Source organism: Rana temporaria, chromosome 12, assembly GCF_905171775.1.
Source record: "Rana temporaria chromosome 12, aRanTem1.1, whole genome shotgun sequence".
NCBI classification, from domain to species: domain Eukaryota; kingdom Metazoa; phylum Chordata; class Amphibia; order Anura; family Ranidae; genus Rana; species Rana temporaria.
Genome location: NC_053500.1, coordinates 104,812,720 through 104,836,063, shown reverse-complemented (window position 1 = coordinate 104,836,063; position 23,344 = coordinate 104,812,720). Strand labels below are relative to the sequence as shown.

At 44.8% G+C, this 23,344-nt stretch overlaps 1 protein-coding gene and 1 long non-coding RNA gene across 2 annotated transcripts in view; both read right to left on the bottom strand.

Moving 5' to 3' along the window:
• Positions 1–366: 366 nt before the first annotated feature.
• On the bottom strand, positions 367–1,123 carry LOC120919371. The gene is made up of 2 exons (XR_005744560.1): positions 912–1,123; positions 367–879 (listed from the first exon to the last, which is right to left on the bottom strand). It is a non-coding gene; the product is annotated as an uncharacterized LOC120919371 (long non-coding RNA).
• A 10,294-nt stretch (positions 1,124–11,417) lies between these two features.
• CDR2L (cerebellar degeneration related protein 2 like) overlaps positions 11,418–23,344 on the bottom strand; it is a 45,901-nt gene continuing 33,974 nt past the window's right edge. Inside the window, exon 6 of the mRNA XM_040330066.1 lies at positions 11,418–12,021. Within this exon, the coding sequence (XP_040186000.1) occupies positions 11,440–12,021 (582 nt within the window). The 3' untranslated portion in view covers positions 11,418–11,439. The remainder of the gene's footprint in view (positions 12,022–23,344) is intronic.

Genomic DNA, 23,344 nt, shown 5'->3' with positions numbered 1-23,344 from the left:
CCGGTTTCCTCTGCAAAAAAAAACAAAAAACAGCAAGTTTCTTGCTGGTTTTTGCCGAGAAACTCGGTCGTGTGTACGAGGCCTGAGTGTGAAAGGGACCTAACTGCTTTGAGAAATAGTTAAACAAATAGGTTTAGTTCCACTTTAAGGAAATAAAGAAAAAGCTTAATTGATTTAAACTGGTCAATTTAACACACCGAGAAGCAGGTTTGGTTGTCAGGGCAACTAACGTCATTATCCATCGTCCACGCTGAAATGAAGCAGGGATGTTGCCATGGAGAATCAATCTCATTTCCTGTTTACGCTGAATGGTTTAGTGCATAGACAGCTGCGTCATGGGAGAGTACAAGTGCACTTACATCGAAGGACGGAACGCGATTACTTTATTTGACCGAAGGTCAGCTGTCATGGTGTACATATAGGCAGGGATCTGGATGATGGAATGTAATAAAATGTACACGTTTCAGCTGGGATACATCTTATTGCATATAGGTTGAAGCTCCATCAGCACCCGTATGACGTGCACTGTCAGCATGGCTTATACTGGATAGCGATGCAGCAAAAGTAGATTAAATCTGCATTAACCTGGATAGATGCTAAAAGGTATTTCACAGTGCCAGGCCCAGAGGACAAGAGGATCAGCAGATATAGAGAAAGACACGCTGGTTCATTACCTCCTATACTGCATCTTCAGAACAAAAAAAAAGTCCTTTGCTTCACATTGTCCTTGAAGCATATTCTTCTATAGTTGCAGTATTCAAAAGAATAGGGATCTAGCAGGGTGACACACAATCACAAACGCATAAATATAAAGGATTAGGAGTTTAGCAGCCGAGTGCAGAGATGAACTCTGCAGAGCTTTACATGTGGAGCACAGACCTGCCCTGCAAATGCAAAGCTGAAGCACAGACCTTATACTCCAAAACCCGTCCCATACAAAATGTACTGTATACAGAATACATTATCTGTAATGATAACCTGTGTGCACACAAAAAAAAAAGCTTTGTGTATAATATGACATATTGCATATTAGTACATGGGATTGAACTGGGGAGGTTGCTAAAATAGATTAGCAGGGAGCTGGCCCTGTTACAAAACACCTCTGAGAGTCCCTGCCTATGTGGAGAGGGGGTGTGTGCCTTTCCTCCGATCTGCAATTTTAGCCATCTTGGCTGTATGCCCAGACATCACACTCTGTGTTAACCAGGAAGAGAAAATCTCCTAACACAATCTGAACTTTTTAAACAGTATATTAAAGAGAATATAAATCCTGCATAACTTGGTTCTGACAGCCACAGCAATTCACTTGCTGCCTACTACTACTAGGGCAGTGACTTGGTAAACAGGTATAGTTTGAGCGCCACAGAATCAGTATGAGTCAGGGAATATTAAAGTAGATGTAAACCCAATTCATGAAATTTGAGCTGGGCACATATATCTGCAGTATTTTGTTATCTCTCTTCAAAGAGCCAAATCCCGTAGTTCTCTCCTGACCTGACCTTCCTCTGTTATCAGCCTAATAACTCCTGACAAATTCTCAGACATCAGATAAAAGCAGCCTGAAATTTCTGTCTGGGGAGGTTGCTAAAATAGATTAGCAGGGAGCTGGCCCTGTTACAAAACAACTCTGAAAGTCCCTGCCTATGTGGAGAGGGGGGTGTGTGCCTTTTCTCCAATCAGGAATTTTAGCTAGCTTGGCTGTATGTCCAGACATCACACTCTGTGTTAACCAGGAAGAGAAAATCTCCTAACACAATCTGAACTTTCTAAACAGTATATAAATGTGAAGACAGCAGATATGGATGTAAAACCTGTAGGGAGATTTGGTTCATCTCTGTGTATCATCTAAGGCTGTTCACTTCACTGGGTGTATGGAGGGTTTACATCCACTTTAAGGCCTCTTGCACACTGCAGCCTGAAAAAGCTCAGTATACGTTTTTTTTTTTTACGGAGCTAAAAAATAGCCCATTGATTGTTTATGCGCCTCTAAATAGGCACCTTACAAACACTGTGCATTCTTCAGTAAAAATAAATAAAAATAAATAGAAAAATCAGCTTTTTTGCTCAGTAATTTACACCTCATGCTCGCAAATGTCCATTTACATATTGCGCAGAAGGAGAACACAAATTGCACGCGGACGCATATACGTGTAAATGCACGTAAATACATACAAAAAAAAAGTAGATGCTCAAACAGGGGTATACTGTGCAAGAGGCCTAAGTGTGAACAAATTGCATATTTGCAAAAATAAAATAACAAATTGCATATTTGTCCCTGTAGCTTATGAAAAGATGCTGGTATGATAGGATACCTTTACCAGATAAGACCTGTTTTTTTAGCAATATTGCTTACCATATATTATATATAAGTCATACAACATCATGCTCTGCTGTGAAAAAGCTGCTCTTTAAAGTGGTTGTAAATCCTTACAGCTTCTTCAATCCCATACTATAGCAGTCCCAGAGTCCTGATATCATCAAGACCAAAGCAGGGTCCATAGCCTTGCTTTGGGCATGAAAATGCCATGAAACCGCTGGATTGTGGGGGAGCCGAGGATCAGGTAAGTAAAACTGTCTCTCTTCTTCCCTGGACAAAACAAGCTATTAAAGAGGAAGTAAAGCCTCGGGGAAAAAAAATAAAAAATACACCCCGAAAGACAAAGGCATAATTAGCTAGTATGCATGGCATACTAGCTCATTATGAATTACTTGAAATCGAAGCCCCCGCAGCGGTCCTTGTTCCCCTCCTCCGTCGCTGCCATCTCTCCCGAAGAGACTTCCGGGTATCGCGGTAACGGCACATCTAAGTGAAGCAATGGCACGACGCGCCGTTGCTTCACTCCGCATGTGCCGATCACTTCGGCACATGCAGACACAGGGGGATATCTCCTAAACGGTGCAGGTTTAGGAAATATCCAGGGTAGCTACAGGTAAGCCTTAATATAGGCTTTCCTGTAACATAAAGTAATAAAAATGGGGTTACAACCACTTTAAAGGCTTATACTGGCCATACACTATACGAAAAATCGGCCGAACCCATTTCTGAAAAACGAACCTTTGGGCCGTGAGAGCAAACGATAGTGCCATCATTTAATGACCGATAAATCGTTCACGGGTCATAGATGAATCCATTTTTCGTTCCTTTTTTTTTTACATATACCTAATGCAAACAATTCGGATGGGAAACACATTAACCTTTCAATTTATCGTTTGTTCGGCAGAAAATTTTCAAACTTCGTCCCAACGATTACCGATTTTTGTGCCCATTAACCAGCCGAAAAACGAACGAACTGGCCAAATTACCGAATTTTGGCCGATTTTTCATATAGTGAATGGCCAGCATAAGTCTACCTTTTGCGCAAGAAAAAAAAAAAAAAAAAAGGATAAATGCACATAATGTATATTTTCAGAAAAAAAAAATCCACAGTTCCACTGATAATTACAAGTTCGTCTGCTGTGGTGGAAGATTGCAATTGTAGTTTATTCATTTACAGTTCCTTGTGAATGAAAGATGTGGCTGAGTGGGAAAAGTTGCATAGTTGTGAAAAATTCTAAACTGCCAGCTGCTGCCAGGGAGAGGAACCCCACATGCTGTCATAGGGGGACTGACTTGGCGCCATTGTACACCCTAAAAATGGGTGTAATATGTAACATGCACTAAAAGGTAGAGTAAAGCCCTGTACACACGATCGGTTTGTCCAATGAACACAGACCGATGGACCGTTTTCATCGGTCAAACCGAACGTGTGTGGGCCTCATCGGTTTGTTTTCCATCGGTTAAAAAAAATAGAACGTTTTACATTTTTCCTATGGATAAAAAACCGATAGAAAAAACGATTGTCTGTGTGGAAATCCACGCATGCTCAGAATCAAGTCGACGCATGCTCGGAAGCATTGAACTGAATTTTTCTCAGCACGTCGTAGTGTTTTACGTCACCGCGTTTGGACACGGTCGGATTTTTGACCGATGGTGTGTAGGCAAGACTGATGAAAGTCAGCTTTATCGGATATCCGACGAAAAATTTCAATCAGATTAGATTCCATCAGATATCCGATCGTGTGTACAGGGCTTTAGCCTTTAAAGGACAGGTTCACTTTTTAGAACAGGTTACTTCTTACACCCATATTTAGGTACAACATGTTCTTGTTCCCTCACAGCGACAGTGAACGAGGGTTCTTCTCCCCACACCCGCTGTGAGATTTTTAAAAACTGTATGGCTGTCCAGGGCTCCGCCCACACAGCCACGTCATTCATTCACCGGAATCTGTTAATGAATAAACTACTAGCCCCATACGCCACTGCGGTAGATGGACTTGTAGATTAAATGAACTGCGGGCTGAACTAATCAGCACACCTGTAGTTCATTCACGCTGCCTACAGCTCTGAAAATAAGACCCCATACGCAGATTTTTGTCTTTCATTTACCAAAACCATATACTATGAGGTCAAACCTTTAGGCCAGGTTCACACCTATGAGAATTGAGTGCGGCTTAAACCGCATCTAATTCGCAGGACATTTCAAAATACATTGTTTTCAATGAGGCTGGTTCACATACGTGCGATGCATCCGCACTGCGCATTGCCTCCAAACCGTGTGCGGTTTTTATGTCTTGCGGTGCGGTTCAGGTGCGAATTCAGTCCCATTATCTTCTATGGGTACGCAGCTGAATTCGCAGATGTGTTCATTTCTCTTCAGTATTTGTCTCATTCAGTTCAATACACTTCCCCCCCCCCCCCCCAGGTCTCCAAATTCGCACCTGATCTGCAGCTAAAACGCAGTTGATCTGCAGAACACCTTATAGAGAAATTCGCAAAGACAACGGAGCTCCAAAACGCAACGCACTAGTGTGATTCAGGCCTAAGAGTTTAAATTTGTATGCAATCAAGCCCTTGCACTACATGTTTAGGTAAATCTGAAGACATCTAATAGTGTGTATGGGGCCTTAGGCTCGATTCACACCTATGCATGTTGCTTTTGAGCGTTTTTGCGGTGCTTGCTGCATTTTTTGACGTGCGTTTTTACAGCGATTTGCGTTTTTTTTTTTTTTTAGCCAGTAATTTTTATTTTTTTACATTTCCTTTAACAACCAGCTATAAACAGGTTAAAAAAAAGCAAAACGCAAATCGCGGCACTTGCGTTTTTGATGCAGGTTCATTGAATTCTATTGCATGCAAAACGCTGCTTTTTGCAGGAAAAAAAATCCCTGATCCTTTCCAAAAACGCAGAGGCACAAAAAAGCATTGATGTGAACATGTTCCATAGGAAACCAAAAAAAAAAAAAAATCCCTGCATTTCTGCAAAATGTCAGCATAGAAAAAATCACAAACAGCGCTAATAGTGGTAAGTTCTAGTGTAGATCCCAAAAAAGGAACCACTTATACACTCGGTGCAGAATAAAAGAGTGTGTCAGTAAAATAAAGAAAAGTCCATTGATAAAGTGTCCGATATAAGGAAGAAATCAGATAGCAAACACCTTCCACCCGAATTCCTTAAAGGGCACCACGTGGGACAAAGTAAGCCCCCTCTGGGGTGCGAACTCACCGCAACACAATGAATATAAGGCGATGTATAATATCTCCAGACTGACAAAACTCTTCAGGTAGGGTAATCAGAAACATCTGCTAATAGTCTCCCAAACAGACCAAAAAAACACAGAGAAATGCCATAGCGTAATTCCGTTTTTAATGGTAATGTAAAACAAGAGCCCCACAGCACAGATTCCCCTCAATCAATGCACGTACATGTAAATAAAATCAATAGCGCAGCATAGTCACCATCTCCAAGGACTGGAGTAGCATCATACTGGCCTGGTGTAATCTCGTGGGAGACAGACTGTCCTGGTTCCAGCAGAGGCTCTGGTGGAGCGCATAGGTCACTTCCTAAGCGTCGTGATAAGCCACGCCCTGACGCGTTTCGTCATAGGACTTCGACAGAGGGCGTGGCTTCACGACTGCAGACGCTAATATAAATAGGCAAACCCATTGAGCAGCGCTCCAATCGCCGTGTAGTGGAGGGCGGGCATTGGTGCTTATCCCGCCTACCTCTAATCACTGCGATTGGAGCGGTGCTCAATGGGTTTGCCTATTTATATTAGCGTCTGCAGTCGTGAAGCCACGCCCTCTGTCGAAGTCCTATGACGAAACGCGTCAGGGCGTGGCTTATCACGACGCTTAGGAAGTGACCTATGCGCTCCACCAGAGCCTCTGCTGGAACCAGGACAGTCTGTCTCCCACGAGATTACACCAGGCCAGTATGATGCTACTCCAGTCCTTGGAGATGGTGACTATGTTGCGCTATTGATTTTATTTACATGTACGTGCATTGATTGAGGGGAATCTGTGCTGTGGGGCTCTTGTTTTACATTACCATTAAAAACGGAATTACGCTATGGCATTTCTCTGTGTTTTTTTGGTCTGTTTGGGAGACTATTAGCAGATGTTTCTGATTACCCTACCTGAAGAGTTTTGTCAGTCTGGAGATATTATACATCGCCTTATATTCATTGTGTTGCGGTGAGTTCGCACCCCAGAGGGGGCTTACTTTGTCCCACGTGGTGCCCTTTAAGGAATTCGGGTGGAAGGTGTTTGCTATCTGATTTCTTCCTTATATCGGACACTTTATCAATGGACTTTTCTTTATTTTACTGACACACTCTTTTATTCTGCACCGAGTGTATAAGTGGTTCCTTTTTTGGGATCTACACTAGAACTTACCACTATTAGCGCTGTTTGTGATTTTTTCTATGCTGACAATTATTGTTCTTATAGATTTTAAATCTCTTTTTATATGTTTGTATTTTATTAAACGGCTGCTTTTTTTAATTTAATTTACTGTAATATACAGATGATCGATCCATTGACAATCCTCTGTTATTGATTATTGAACAGTTTCTGTCCATTTTGGCGCCGGGAGGTGTATTATAGGCCTACAGTACACCTTTTGTTCCATTTCTGCAAAATGCATCAAAAAAAGCAAGAGTGTGAATGGAGCCGTACAACCTGTACAGACAACAGAGCTGCAGGCAGTGTGCGCAGGAGCCTGACATTGCAGTAGATCGCTGGTGTGATACTTTGCTGGCTCCCGTTTAAAAAATAAATAAAAAAATACCTGCAAAAAGATGTGCATGTAGTGTTTTCTAATGAAAGGTGAACTTAGCCTTTAATGTCAGGCCACTATAATAAACGTATTCACAGCAGAGACAAGATTCAACTCCAGTAAAGGGAACTTCTAATGCTCCCATGTTTTATAGGCTGCAGGGACCAATATTTAATTCATTGGGAAAGTGCAGTTATTTTTTTTAGGATTTGATTGAGGAGTTAGAACTTCTCTATTTCTACCACCTTGCTGGACAGTAAGCAGGTGGAAATCTGTGCAAATGAGACATTACCAGCAATATTACACCCTTAAAGCTGAACTCCAGGTATGATCTTTATTACATACTTACATTGTTCCAGCTTGGCATTCTCCAATTGGGTGAGGTGGAGAGGCAGTGACATCACAATCACCACCTCTTCCAATAGGAAAACGCCTTGCATTATTTTAAAACGATACATGTTCTGTAAATGGCAGCTGTATAGAGTGAGCGCCCCCCTGTGGTCAGGTCACTGGAAATTCTGGCAGTTATTGAAGTAGCGATCACTACTGCGATTGTCAGCTTCTCCATTGGCCCCCAGTTATGAGATATATGCACTTATATTTGTACAAACGTGAACAATGTAAGTATGCAATAAAAAAATAAACATACCTAGGGCTAGATTCAGGTAGGGGGACGTAAGTTTATGCGGGCTTAGCGTATCCTATTTACGCTACGCCTCCGCAACTTAGACGGGCAAGTGCAATATTCACAAAGCACTTGCTCCGTAAGTTGCGGCGGCATTGCGTAAATCTGCTTACGCCGAATTCAAATTGTCAAGAGGTGGGTGTGTTTTATGAAACATGTTTTATAAAACATGACCCCACGTAAATGAAGTTTCTCACGAACGGCACATGCCCCGGCCGTGAATGTATCCCAGTGCGCATGCTCCTAATCACGTCGCAAATAGTCAATGCTTTCGACGTGAACGTAATTTACGCAAAGCCCTATTCGCGAACGACTTATGCAAACGACGTAAACATTTTAAAATACGACGCGGGAACGACGTCCATACTTAACATTGGCTATGCCTCATATAGCAGGAGTAACGTTATGCCGGAAAAAGCCTTACGCAAACGACGTAAAAAAAAATCCGCCGGGCGCACGTACATTTCTGAATCGGCGTATTCAGCTCATTTGCATATTCTATGCTGAAATCGACGGCAGCGCCACCTAGCGGCCAGCGTAAATATGCACCCTAAGATACGACGGCGTAAGAGACTTATGCCAGTTGGATCTTAGCCTAATTTCGGCGTATCTTGCTTTCTGAATACAGAAAGAAGATGCGCCGGCGCAGATTTGAATTTACGCGGCGTATCAATAGATACGTCGGCGTAAATTCTTTCTGAATCTAGCCCCTAGAGTTCAGCTTACAGCCTTGTTTTACTGCCATGTCCTTGATGGGGAGATTCATCCTCACTTTCTGTCTGAGGGAAAATCCTTCCCATAGAACACTAAGGCCGGGTACTCACGACCAAACATGTATGGTGAAAGCGGTCCGTCGGACCGTTTTCACCATACATGTCTGCCAGAGGGCTTCTGTACGATGGTTGTACACACCATCGTACAGAAGTCCGCGCGTAAACAATACGCGGGGCGTGTCCGCGGTGTCGCCGCGTCGATGACGCGGTGTCGCCGCGACAATGACGCGGCGACGTGGGCGGCCCGCCTTTAAAATGCTTCCACGCATGCGTCGAAGTCATTCGACGCATGCGAGGGACGGCGGGCGCCTGGACATGTACGGTAGGTCTGTACTGACGACCGTACATGTCCGAGCGGGCAGAATTCCAGCGGACTGTTTTAAAACAAGTCCAGGAATATTTGTCTGCTGGGAAAAGGCCCGGCGGGCAAATGTTTGCTGGAATTCGGCCCGCTCGCGCCCACACACGACCAAACATGTCTGCTGAAACTGGCCTGCGGGCCAGTTTCAGCAGACATGTTTGCTCGTGAGTATGGGGCCTAAGAGCAATAAAATCACCTTTTTATGTAGACTGGACGGGTTCAACTGAAACTGTGACACTTCTTGCACTTTTGGGCTTGATGACACATGAGGGTAAATTATCTAGTAGATTAATTAAATCTATTAGATTGTAAGCTCCCAGGAGCAGGGCCCTCCTAACCCTCTTGTATTGTTGCTGTATTGTCTCCATTTTTATCATAAAGCGCTGTGTAAACTGTAGGCGCTATATAAATCCTGTATAATAATAATAAGAATTTTACCAAATAGGGAAACAAACAGCAACACATTGCTGACAGTGATAAAAACGTGTAAATCTGTAGGAAACGTAGACCCTATCAAAGCAACGTTTGAGAATTATTAACGATCGGCACAAGCATAATGCTTGCACCGCTCTTCTAAAGTTAGAAAATGGGGCTGATGCTGCTCCCGATTAGGAAAAGGGGCACAAGATCCATTGTTCATTTAGGAATGATCTGTTCCCTGTTCTATGCCATCTTTGTAACAGACATAGCCAGGGCTGTCTTAATGAGAGGGCACTGCCCAGGGGCCCCAGCTGCATGGGGGGCCCCTGCCCTTTCCCCAAAGCAGCTGGTCCTTGAGCCCGGGCTGCCCCTCTACATCCCAGATATGATGCCCCCAGCACTCTGACCCCTCAACACACTTGATATCCCCTACCTACTTGATTTATGTTTACCTGCACTGTCTCCATTGTAGGGGCCCCAGAGCATTACTTTGCCCAGGGGCCCATGATGCTATTAAGACGGCCCTGGACATAGCACAAAACAGAACAACTGGAGCTGTATGCGCGGGATTTTTCTACCTATCTTTGCTCAGCTGAAATCAGGAGGAAGGCTGTGCAGGCTTTGTTTGTATGAGCAAAGAGAGGAATATGAGCCGTCTTCAGGCAGCTCACACCCTGTACACTAGGTCCAACCTGGCAGGAATCTGCGGCTGTTTTCAATACTGAGAACTGCTGCAATTCTCTTGTTAATTAGGTGCAGGCCCTGTGCCAGTTTCTATTTTACTCTGAAATAGAAACTGGCGTTGGTGGCACGGATAGACCTGAAAAAAATCTATCTGCTTCAGGGGTCTCAAACTGGTGGCCCTCCAACTGTTGCGAAACTACAAGTCCCATGAGGCATTGCAAGGCTGACAGTTACAAGCATGACTCCCACAGGCAGAGGCATGATGGGACTTGTAGTTTTGCAACAGCAGGAGGGCCGCTAGTTTGAGACCCCTGGGCCTTAGTGAATGTGGTACATGCCACAAACACCAGCTTCTTGCACCATTATAATGGCAAAGAATCCTTTGTCAATTCCCAGAGTGTAGCTGTCTTTAGAAAAGTACTAATAACTAGAGACTTATAACTCTAGGAAGGATGAGCATAATTCTGCAGTGACTGAACTGCTAAGACATAGTGCTCAGAAACAGCTAATGCATCAATAAATAAAGGTCTTATGTGTTCGTCACCGGTCTAACAATATTACATTAGAGAAAGCTATTATATGTAGTGTCGTTACTGAAGAATATGTATAGTAATAATAATAACCTGCCCAGGCTATACTAGCAATCTAAATAAGTGCAGGAAGATACAGATGACTGTATGTATGAGAAATATATGAGTAGCTCGTTTTCAAGGAGTGCGCAGTTTGTCCGCGAGCAGCCACCATTTCTGGGTAGTGTGAAAAATGCTCATATGTAGAGACTGGAGTGCAGAGGTTAGTGTAAAGGCTGTATTATTAGGCTTCATTTCCACTGGCGTTTTTACAGCCACTGTTGTTAGGCTTTTTTACAGCTTAAAAACGCCTGTCCATGTTTATTTTGTAAAAAAAAAGCTTTGAGCGTTTTTGCGCGTTTTTGAGCGTTTTCGCACGTTTTTACAGCTCTACTCTGGAGCTTCAGAACGCCCTGGTCCTGCGTTTTTTTTACAGCTCAAAAACGCCTATGCCATTTGCAGCTCAAAAACGTCTATGTGGGCATGATGCCATAGAATAACATGGACAGGCGTTTTTAAGCTGTAAAAAACGCTCAGAAAAGTGGCTGTAAAAACGCCAGTGGAAATGAAGCCTTAGGCTTCTTAGGTTACCCTCAGTTGTGAGACGGAGGTTGAAAGATCTGTCTGCTAATTGTGGCATAAAGCTGCACACTTGTATCAGCCGAGCGTGCATGTTTAATGCGCTGAGCAGACACTCTCGTCACATCTGAGACAAGCCAACCCAGCCAATCAATTCTTCCTATAAGGCTAATCAGCCAGGAGTTTCCGTGCCCATAGATTTACAGTTCTTTTCTGATCAATCAGTTGGAATGGGTGCAGATCTTCTTATATCCATGGGCACGTGTATTAATCATTTTCCTCCTGGCCCTTTCCCAGCACTGATATCTTGCTTGGTTCTCTGGATGCGATTAAAGATTTCTTTAAACAGAGCCTTGTATTCCGGTTGGCTCTGTTCCAGCCTCCGGTCGGCAGCTTCTAGCTGTAGCGTGAGAACTCTTTCTGGTTCTACTTCCTCTGCTGGGAGATCCCTGCTTGAGTTGTCCCGTGACACGGGACGAGACGTCTGCACTCCAGTGTGGCAAAGGCTGTCTTCATGTCGCCTACATTTAGCCAACAGTTCTTCATAACGTTCCAGCAAGGCATGGTACTGCTCATCCACTTCTCTTAGGATAGACATACCGCGGCGTCTCGTGCTGTTGGCATGAAGAGTGTAATTACCTTCATGTCGGCTAACGGCGTCCCTTCCCACAATGTCACTTAGCGCTGTGTCACTGCAGCTTTTCCTGACAGCGGAGTTTGTAGGAGTCTGATTGCTGCTCAGGTTCACCTCTCCATCTAAAGGCTCGGGATCATCTGTTTCTGGGGTCTTGTTAAGCGGTTCCAGTAATGTTTGGGACAGGCTATCATCCCGGCCCAGGAGGTAACGCTTCACCTGTTTAAAGAAAGGCAGAAGATGATTAACCGATAATGATTACACATTGAAAGAACGTCAAGTTGGACCTTACTCAAGTTTGAAGTTATTAAAGTAATTGTCCTGCTTTTTAGAGTAGACATTACAACAGGGGTGCCCAACCAGTGGCTCGGGGGCCACATATGGCCCACGGGGCCTTCTGATGTGACCCGCGACCTCCTGCTCTGGGACGGCGGGTTGGCAAGCCCAGATTGTGGGTTGCCGACCTGCCATCCCAGAGCATCAGTGTTGTTAATGAAGCTGGGCTGCTTTCAAACTGATTTGCAGGTGCAGCGTAGAACACCTGTGGGTTACCTGCACTGAGCCATAGACTTCTGTTATTACCTGCAGAAAGTGCACCACACCTACAGGATATAATAGAAGTCTGAGGCAAAGTGCAGCTAACCCGCAGGAAGGCCACAGGTGTACTGCGCTGCACCTGAAGTGCAGGTAAACCACAATGCGTCAGGGTGAAAGCAGCCTTAGGCCCCTTTGGCATGATTGGTCTGACCCAATCAGAGCCTCCGTTCACCTCTATTGAACCACAGATGTAAAAGGACTTGTGACCATAAACACCCACCTACGTCCAATATGATCCACTAAAAAAAAAACAGAAGGGGGTCTGTCCCGTTCCACCTAAACCAGTGGTCTCAAAGTACCGGCCCGCGGGCCATTTGCGGCCCGCGGACCAGTTATAAATGGCCCGCAGGCAGGGTGGAAGTGAGGGGAGCCAAAAAAAAGATGTGAGCTGGCGCCATCTGGTGGTGGCCGTTGGTATTACAAGTTAAACAGCAATTCTAATGTAATTTTACACTATTTTCACTGCCATATTCTTCCCTCTAATTAGAACCCCCAAACATTATATATATTTTTTATCCTAACACCCTAGAGAATAAAATGGCGATCGTTGCAATACTTTCTGTTACGCCGTATTTGCGCAGCGGTCTTACAAGAGCACTTTTTTGGGAAAAAATTAAAAAAATTTTAATTAAAAAATAAGACAACAGTAAAGTTATCCCCATTTTTTTTAATATTATGAAAGATAATGTTACGCCGAGTAAATTCATACCCAACATGTCACGCTTCAAAATTGTGTCCGCTTGTGGAATGCCGACAAACTTTTTTACCCTTTAAAATCTTCATAGGCGACGTTTAAAAAAATCTACAGGTTGCATGTTTTAAGTTACAGAGGAGCTAGAATTATTGCTCTCGCTCTACCAATCGCGGCGATACCTCACATGTGTGGTTTGAACACCGTTTACATATGCGGGCGCTGCTCACGTATGTGTTCGCTTCTGCGCGCAAGCTCGTCGGGACGGGGTGCGTTTTCTGGCTCCTAACTTTTTTAGCTGGCTCCTAGATTCCAAGCAAATTTGTCAAACCCTGCCTTACACCAGTGCTGGTGGTAATAATGCGCTCGCTGACACCAGTGCTGGGGGTTAATAATGTGTTCGCTGACACCAGTACTGTTGCTTTTGAAGTTTGAAAGTTTGCATGTGGCCCCCCATGGCATATGAAAACTTGTCTTGTGGCCCTCAGGTAATTTGAGTTTGAGACCCCTGATCTAAACAGATCAGATCGGAGGGCCCATAGAATACAATTTTATGTGTCCGCTCTGCATATGCAGGGTGGACATTGACCTGCCATCCGCCCGCTTCACTCATTGTGGCAAGCGATTGGTTTCCAAGTCGCTTAAGTGGCCCTCGCTCATTAAAAGGTTGGGCACCCCTGCATTACAAGATGCCTATTTATTTTATTAGTCAGAAAATCTTTTTTATGCCTTTCTCTGATTTCGTTTTTACTTTGTTTTTCGGTGCTAAAGTTTCCCTGACTTGATGGTTAAACTTTACCAACTGTTATCCCTCAGTCCAAAGAGCGTCCCTTAAAAGAAGAATTCCATGTTTTCGGTCATCTTAAATAGTTCAGTCGGGCCCAGTTAGCCCAAATGAACCATTTTCCTAGCATCAAGAACACACACTTTGTTGCGCCCCGGAAGCAATGCAGGTAGCTTTCTGTCTGCTGCTGGAAATAGTCGGGGTTGAATGTTCCTCCACCATTCAGAAACAAACACTCTCTTACTGTACTGTATCTACAAGGGAGCAGTTTTGTCACCTTAATGCCGGTGTTCTGCCGAATAAGTTCCCCCCGGCGGATAAGGACCCCCCTGTACTGCGCAGGCACATCGCTTGCGCAGTACTAACTCAACTGAGCCTCCGAAAATAGCCGAGGATGTAGAGCCGAGAGTCAGCTCTACACGGCGCCTGCGCACTGACTATCACACATGCCGCACGCTCCCGATGCTAGTGCTACTCTGCAAGGGGCGGGGGTGATTTTATCAATAAAGTACACGACTTGGCAGGGCGTGTTAAAACAAATGAAGGGCGGGTTATGCACTGTTGATGGTCAGGTTTTGCAATGTGCCCCGCTAAGACGTGTGCTTTATTGCTAAAATCACCCCCGCCCCTTTGCAGAGTATCACTAGCATTGGGAGCGTGCGACATGTGTGATAGTCAGTGCGCAGGCGCCGTGTAGAGCCGACTCTTAGCTCTACATCTTCGGCTATTTTCGTATGCTCAGTTGAGTTCGTACTGCGCAAGCGCCGCGCCGGGGGAGCTTTTTCGTCAGGGTACCGGTTCATCAACGGTTTGAATCAGGAACCAGCTGAGATTCGAACCGTGTATGGGCAGTCTGAAAGTACCAAGTTTATGGATCGATCGATCAACTTGGGTACAACCAGCCTGCTGTATTTTACTTGTGAGTATTGCTAGCAGCTGCTATAGCCCCCTGCAATAATCACCGTGTTCTCCCGGCGGGAATGGCTTCCCCTGCTGGGGGAATACAATGTCTCAGCGGGAGGGATTTCTTTCTTGCAATGACATTTGCACCATCTATGGCCTGCCTATGGCAGGATGTGGGACTTCATTATCTACAGTATATACCATAGGGGTCTGATAAGATTGAGATGGCACTGCAGAGTGCACAGGACACTTAAAGTGGAGGTTCCATCAAAAAAACAATTTTCCTTTAAACTGTAGCTTACGACTAAAAAAGGAAAACAAAAAAAAGATTTTTTTTTTTTTTTTTTACTCATCTGGAAATGCCTGTTGCTATGCGGTCCCACGAAATCTGCCTTTGAAAGCACCTAGGATTATGACATCATCTCCCTCTAATGCTCCTGGGAAATGTGTGTCATCATTTCCCAGGATGCAGTGCGCTGTCCAATTATCACTCCCCATCCAAGACTTCCAGGAAGTAACTGCTTGTAGGCTTCACAATGCCCACAAGCAAAATGACAAAGGTGTAGATATAGTTTTATAAACTATCTTTTTTGAATATCTATGCGGATCGGCGGCGGATTGTAAAATAGTAAGTGACCGGATTTATATTATAAAAACGCAGGATGAAAGGACATACATTTAAAAAATGCTAATTGTGGTTGGAACTCCGCTTTAACAGAACTGGATTCTGGTTAAAGCGGTAGTTCACCCCCTCCCGACACATTTTACCATCGAGACAGGCATTGTAGCGCGAGCTACAGTATGCCTGTCCCGATTTTTTTAACCCCGTACTCACCTTGTACTCGGACATCGTAGATTTCGGCTCCCGCGGGGAATGGGCGTGCCTATGGAGAGGGAGGATGATTGACGGCCGGCCCTGGCACGTCACTCTCCCCGAAGACAGCCGGAGTAGGTCTCGGCTCTTCACGGCGCCTGCGCACAGGCTATGCGCACGCGTCGTGAAGACCAAGCCTATTTCGGCTATTTCCGGAGAAGCGTGACGCGCCAGAGCCGGCCGTCAATCATCCTCCGTCTCCATAGGCACGCCCATTCCCCGGTATCTTCGATGGACGACTACAAGGTGAGTACGGGGGTAAAAAATTTGGGACAGGCATACTGTAGCTCGCGCTACAATGCCTGATTTTAAGGTAAAAGAAAACATTTTTTTTTTTTTTTCGGCGATAGGGTGAACCCCCGCTTTAACATGTTTTTATCAAACTGATATAACAAAACACTTGCTGGGATATTCAACAAATAAAAAAGGGGCAAATAGTAGAACTTCAGGGTTCACATACACTTCAAGAGGAAGTAAACCCACTTATCAAAAAAATAAAAAATACCACCTGCAAGACAAAGGCATAAGGAGCTAGTATGCATAGCATACTAGCTCATTATGTAATACTCAACTCAGATCGAAGCCCCCGCAGCCGTCCTCGTACACCGCTCGAGCGGCCGACATCTCTCCCGGTGGTTACTTCCGGGTAACGTGGCTCCGGCGCTGTGATTGGCCGGAGCCGCAATGACGTCACTCCCGCGCAAGAGCATGGGAGCTGCCAGGCACGGCCTCCTTTAGTTCGCCTAAAGCGCATGCGCGGTAGACATCGGCGCCCGTCATTACGGCGCTGTGGAGGTTTAGGAGAAATTTTGAGCACCTACAAGTAAGCCTTAATCTAAGCTTACCTGTAGGTAAAAGTGGTTGTAAAGCGATTTTAACCATGTGATGAAAGGCTGAATGAGTTGAACTTGGGCAGAACCCGCCTCTAATAATGTGTGTTTTCCTGGCAGGGATGGCATCCTCCCGCCGAGAGAACACAATCGCTCGGCAGGAGGGATTCGAGTCAAGCAATTTTCTTTTCTTCAACCCATTGCTTGCCTTAACTGCATCACTTATGATCTTAATTTCTGCATCACATTGGAAGGAAAGAATACATCAAGTGCTTGGACACTGAGGAGATTATTAGTGCTTTGTGTATTCTTGGGAAACTTGCAATCATCATTGGCAAAAATATATAGAGATTTTATACTTTTATTAGTATCTTAATTTTTTTTTAAAGTATCTTAAATTCTATGTGTGTTTTTAAGGCCAAGTCCAGGCAGAGAAAAAAATGACCCCTTGCAGTGGGTGCGTCCGCACTGCAAGGGTTAAAGTGATTGTAAACCCTTACAGACCACTATTACCTACAGGTTAGCATAAATTGAGGCTTACCTGTAGGTACAAGAAATATCTCCTAAACCTACACGTTCAGGAGATATATGCAAAACACAGGCTCCGATGTCTACAGCGCATGCGCCATAGACAACGGCGTGCAGGCGGAGCCGCGATACCCGGAAGTCACTCTGGGAGAGATGGTGGTGACCGAGGAGAGGAACGAGGACCGCTGCAGGGGCTTTGATCTCAGGTAAGTAATTTATGATGAGCTAGTATGCTATACTAGCTCATTATGAATTACTTACCTGAGATCAAAGCCCCTGCAGCTGTCCAAGTTCCTCTCCTCCGTCACCTTTCAGGTTGCATTTATTTATTTTTTCCCTGAGGCTTTACTTCCTCTTTAAAAGCTTGTTTTGTCCAGGGAAGAAGAGAAACAGTTTTACTTACCTGATCCTCGGCTCCTCCACAATCCAGCGTTTTCATGGCATTTTCATGACCAAAGCAAGGCTATGGACCCTGCTTTGGTCTTGATGATATCAGGACCGCTAGAGTATGGGATTGAAGAAGCTGCAGAGACCAGTTAAACTGCAGGCAGGATCAGGTAAGTATATCTCCTTTTATTTTCCCTAGACATAAATGAGCAATTAACACTTGCAGTGCGGGCACAATCCCACTGGAAGGGATCATTTTGTATTTGCCCGGAGTTGGACTTTAAGTTTTATGTTTACAGGATTTACCTACATGCCTTGCTATTTTCTTACCCAATGTTTATTTTAGATTAGGATGCAGCTACATTAAATAGGTACAATCGAGTCTCAAGATCAGCCCTGCCAACTTAAGGTGCCGGCAATCCATCTTTTTAACCACTTAAGCCCCGGACCATATTGCTGGTCAAAGACCAGAGCACTTTTTGCGATTCGGCACTGCGTCGCTTTAACTGACAATTGCGCGGTCGTGCGACGTGGCTCCCAAACAAAATTTGCGTCCTTTTTTTCCCACAAATAGAGCTTTCTTTTGTTGGTATTTGATCACCTCTGCGGTTTTTAGTTTTTGCGCTATAAACAAAAATAGATTTTGAAAAAAATGAATATTTTTTACTTTTTACCATAATAAATATCCCCCAAAAATATATAAAAAAAAAGTTTTTCTCAGTTTAGGCCGATACGTATTCTTCTACATATTTTTCGTAAAAAAAAAAAAAAAATCGCAATAAGCGTTTATTGATTGGTTTGCGCAAAAGTTATAGCGTTTACAAAATAGGTGGTAGTTTTATGGCATTTTTATTAATATTTTTTTTACTAGTGATGGCGGCGATCAGCGATTTTTTTTCGGTACTGTGACAATACAGCGGACACTTCGGACACCTTTGACACATTTTTGGGACAATTGGCATTTTTATAGCGATCAGTTGCTATAAAAATGCATTGATTACTATAAAAATGCCACTGGCAGGAAAGGGGTTAACACTAGGGGGCGGGGAAGGGGTTAAGTATGTTCCCTGGGTGTGTTCTAACTGTAGGGGGGGGGGGTGGACTCACTAGGGGAAATGACTGATCTCGGTTCATACATTGTATGAACAGATGGTCAGGCATTTCTCCCCTGACAGGACCGAGAGCTGTGTGTTTCGAGAGCCGACGTAGAGCTACGGGCTCTCGCGCAGGAGAGCCAACCTGCCGCCGTAGAACTGCGACGGCTGGTCGGCATCTAGTTAACTACTTGCCGAACAGCCGCCGTCATTCTACGGTGGCAGGTCGGCTCTCCTGGGCGAGAGCACGTAGTATAACGTCAGCTCTTCGAGCGGCCACTAGGGGCGCGTGCGCGCCGCCGGAGGCGCGCGCGCCCCCTGCTCGCCCCCGACTCCCGTGCGTGTGCCCGGCGGGCACGATCGCCGCCGGGCACACGCGATCGCTTGTTACAGAGCGGGGACCGGGAGCTGTGTGTGTAAACACACAGCTCTCGGTCCTGTCAGGGAGGGAAATGCTGATCTTCTGTTCATACAATGTATGAAGAGAGGATCAGTGTTTCCCCTAGTGAGGCCACCCCCCCCCCACAGTAAGAACACACCCAGGGACATACTTAACCCCTTCCCCGCCCCCTAGTGTTAACCCCTTCACTGCCAGTGGCATTTTTATAGTAATCCAATGCATTTTTATAGCACTGATCGCTATAAAAATGCCACTGGTCCCAAAAATGTGTCAAAAGTGTCCGAAGTGTCCGCCATAATGTCGCAGTACCGAAAAAAAAAAAAAATCACTGATCGCCGCCATTACTAGTAAAAAAAAATATATTAATAAAAATGACATAAAAATACCCCCTATTTTGTATACGCTATAACTTTTGCGCAATCAATAAACGCTTATTGCGATTTTTTTTTACGAAAAATACGTAGAAGAATACGTATCGGCCTAAACTGAGGAAATTTTTTTTTTTTATATATTTTTGGGGGATATTTATTATAGCAAAAAATAAAAAATATTCATTTTTTTTCAAAATTGTCGCTCTATTTTTGTTTATAGCGCAAAAAATAAAAACCGCAGAGGTGATCAAATACCACCAAAAGAAAGCTCTATTTGTGGGGAAAAAAGGACGCCAATTTTGTTTGGAAGCCACGTCGCACGACCGCGCAATTGTCAGTTAAAGCGACGCAGTCCCGAATCGCAAAAAGTGCTCTGGTCTTTGACCAGCAATATGGTCCGGGGGGGTAAGTGGTTAAAGGCTTTTTTGCATTTATTTTCGGATTTGATCAGCTTAACTAAACAAATATATCTAAATAAAAGTGACATGTGTATTCTAACTTAAATCTTGGTATCCTTTGTGCATTTTTTTACACAACTCCTTTTTCTCTGTGCAGTCACTGCTTCTCTCTCTGCTTATGCAGAGTAAAGCCTCATACACACGATCGGATTTTCATTGGACAAAGTGTAGGACTTTTGTCCAAAGGGCGTTGGCCAGGAATTTGTCTTGCGTACAAATGGCAAAGAATTGTCAGGCAACAAACACGAAACTACGTGGTGTAAGATTGGGGTGATTAGACTCCAGCGGTAGGCGCGTTTTTAGTGAGTACGCCAGTCCAGAACTGAGTTTTTAAAGGGCCTGGTATCCCACTTTTATTTAAAAGCACAAAAATGTCACAAATACATCAGCAGCCCTCGCAGGGGGTTCCACCATTCCTGTATCTTGCATACTCAATACTTTAGCCTCCTGGCTTTCATTCTTGCCATCTGGCTGTTTTAGGCCTTTAGCCTAGGCCTTAGGTCTGCTCCTCAGACCAGAGTTTCCTAGAGTTAAGCTCTCTCCTAGCTTACTCCTGATCAGCGTCTTGCTGCTCAATCACTAAAGACATCTGCCTCCTGCAGACATGCATACTCTAGCTGCACCCATGCAGCGTCTGACTCCTCTCAGAGGGATGGGAGTGCACCTGATTCCCAGGAACAGACTTCCTGTCTGTAGGGTGGGGCCCTGAGCCAGAGGCCCCTTTCACATGTGCGGACCGTTCGCCCGCTTTTTACAAGTCCGTTTACGACTTGTAATGCATCCCTATGGGATTGCAGACGTTAGCGGATGATGCATACGCTAACGTCCGCAAAGATCCGCGTCCGTAAAAATCTGTTTTTTCGGACGGAAGAAAGCCCTATTTTTCTTCCGTCCGGCGGATCGGATCAGATGAATACTGACATACGGTCCGTCTTCATCTGATTCCCCATAGGGGAGAGCGGAGGAAAGACAGGGCGGTCTCTGCACAGTGTGCGGGGACCACCCTGTCCGCCGACAGCTCAGCGGGGATTACGGATGATCCCCGCTGAGCCGACGGACACACACACGGAGCGGACACAAAAACGGTCCGCTCCGTGTAAAAGGACCCATAGTCGGGTCAGAACTAAATAGCCCAACACACAGCTGTGCAATCAGCGTGTCTTTCTCTACAACATTTTCTCTACAAAAAAGCTCTTTAGCGCCACCCTTTGGGCACCTTCTGCTAATGTTGAGCATGCGTGTTTGTACTTTGGACTTCTGTCCAACAGACTTGTGTAGACACGCTCGGAAAATCCGACAACACACAATTGTTGGCGGAAAAGTTTAAAGCATGCTATTCAACATTTCTCCTCGGAAAATCCAACAACAATTGTCCGATGGAGCGTAGAAACGGGCAACAGTCTGTCATCACACAATTCCCGTCGGAAAATACGATTGTGTGTATAAGGGTCCTTTCACTCCGTTCGTCTGTGTATTACAAGTCCGTTTACGGACTTGTAATACATCCCTATGGGATCGCGTCCGTTAGCGGATGGAGCATCCGCTAACGTCCGCGACCATCCGCGTCCGTCAGGATCCGCTTTTGCGGACGAAAGAAAACCCTATTTTTCTTCTGTCCGGCGGATCGGATGCAGACGGACAGACGGTCCGTCTGCATCCGATTTCCCATAGGGGAGAGCGGAGGAGAGACAGGGCGGTCTATGCACTGTGTGCGGGGACCGCCCTGTCCGCCGACAGCTCAGCGGGAATTCCCGCTGAGCCGACGGACACACACGGAGCGGACACAAAAACGGTCCGCTCCGTGTGAAAGAGGCCTGAGGCTTTACTGGTCTTCTATCCGCCCCCCCCTGTAGTTTTTATTTATAACGGGAAAGGGACCCACACGGGCCGACATGGTACAGTGTAAGAACATAAACCTCTGAACAACACCCCCCCCCCCCTGTAGTTTTCTGCAGGCAGCCTATAGTGGGCGGACCCACAGCTCTACCGGGCTATGTATTGCACTCATATGGTGGCACATCTACTTTTACAAGCCAATATCTGGATTCCTAAGGCATTTAGTACACGGAAAGTGGGTTTGGTGGGCTGGATTCACGTAGAGCGGCGTATATTTGTGCGGGCGTAGCGCATCTCATATGCGCTACGCCGACGTAACATAGAGAGGCAAGAACAGTATTCACAAAGCACTCGCTCCCAACGTTGCGCCGGCGTAACGTAAATTGTCCGGCGTAAGCCCGCCTAATTCAAAGTAGGAAGGTAGTGATTCATTTAAATGAAGCTTGACCCCATGCAAATGATGAGCCGAACAAATGGCGCATGCGCGCGCATGCTCAGAATCACGTCGAATTTACTCCCTAAGATACGCCGGCTCAATGCCTACGACGTGAACGTAACCTACGCCCAGCCCCATTCACGTACGACTTAAGTAAACGACGTAAAATACGACGGCTGTTCCGTCGTCCATACCCTAACATGACTTACACCTGCTTTATGTGGAATAACTTTACGCCGGACGTACGCCTTACGTAAATGGCGTAGATTACTGCAATGGGCGTAAGTACGTTCGTGAATCGGCGTATCTCGCTCATTTACATATTCGACGCGTAAATCAATGGAAGCGCCCCTTGCGGCCAGCGCAAATATGCGCCCAAGATACGACGGCGTAGGAAACTTACATCGGACGTATGAAGCCAAATTTCAGGCGTCTGTTACTTGGAGAATCAGGCGCAGAGATACAACGGCGCATCTGTGCACTTACGCGGCGTATCAGTAGATACGTCGGCATAAGTCCTTTCTGAATCCGGGCCATAATGTTTATGGCCAAAGGGTTAGTTCAACTTTAAAAGTTTACCTTTAAAAGTTTGGCCACACACACAAGTGGTTGCAGGTCCTCACTTGAAATTCGATGCAGATTGCTGAGACCAAAAGAGAACAATACAACATCTACGTGGCTTATTTCACAATACATATTTATCTTGGAAATCATTCAACAAGAAGGCTAATTGCTGTGCTGGACACACACTTGGGGATTTACAAACTTAAAATATAATAAAAACTTGGAGCTGTAAAGCGACCATAAAAATAAGAAAATCAAATTTACTTTCAAGTATATGTGAACCCTCACCTTGTAAAACAACCCCTTCAATTTAAAATAGAAATTTAAAATGTGTGTATGTGTGTTAGGGCCGAAACAACTAATCGATTATGAAATTATTTGATTACAATTTTCATAATCGATTAATCGGCCAGTAACATAATGGGGTTAAAAAAATGAAAATTAGCCCTTTATAGTACAAAAAAGCAAATAATCGCTACTGTAAATATTACTTTCACTGTCCCACAGTAAAAAAATTAACCCCTTACAGTAGCGATTATTTGCTCTTTTTATACTTACTTTTTTTTTTAACCCCCATTATGTTACTAAACATCTCAGGGCCTGGGGTCACACCTCTGTTTTTTGCAGAAACATACTACAGTTCATTTACATGTTTTCCTATGGCACACGTTCACATCCATGATTTTTTTCAGCTGCTGCGTATTTGGAAAGGGTAAAGAGTTTTTAACGCAAAAACTGTGCCATTTTGTTTTTTTTTGTTCAATATACTTCAATGGAGAAGCTGCAGAA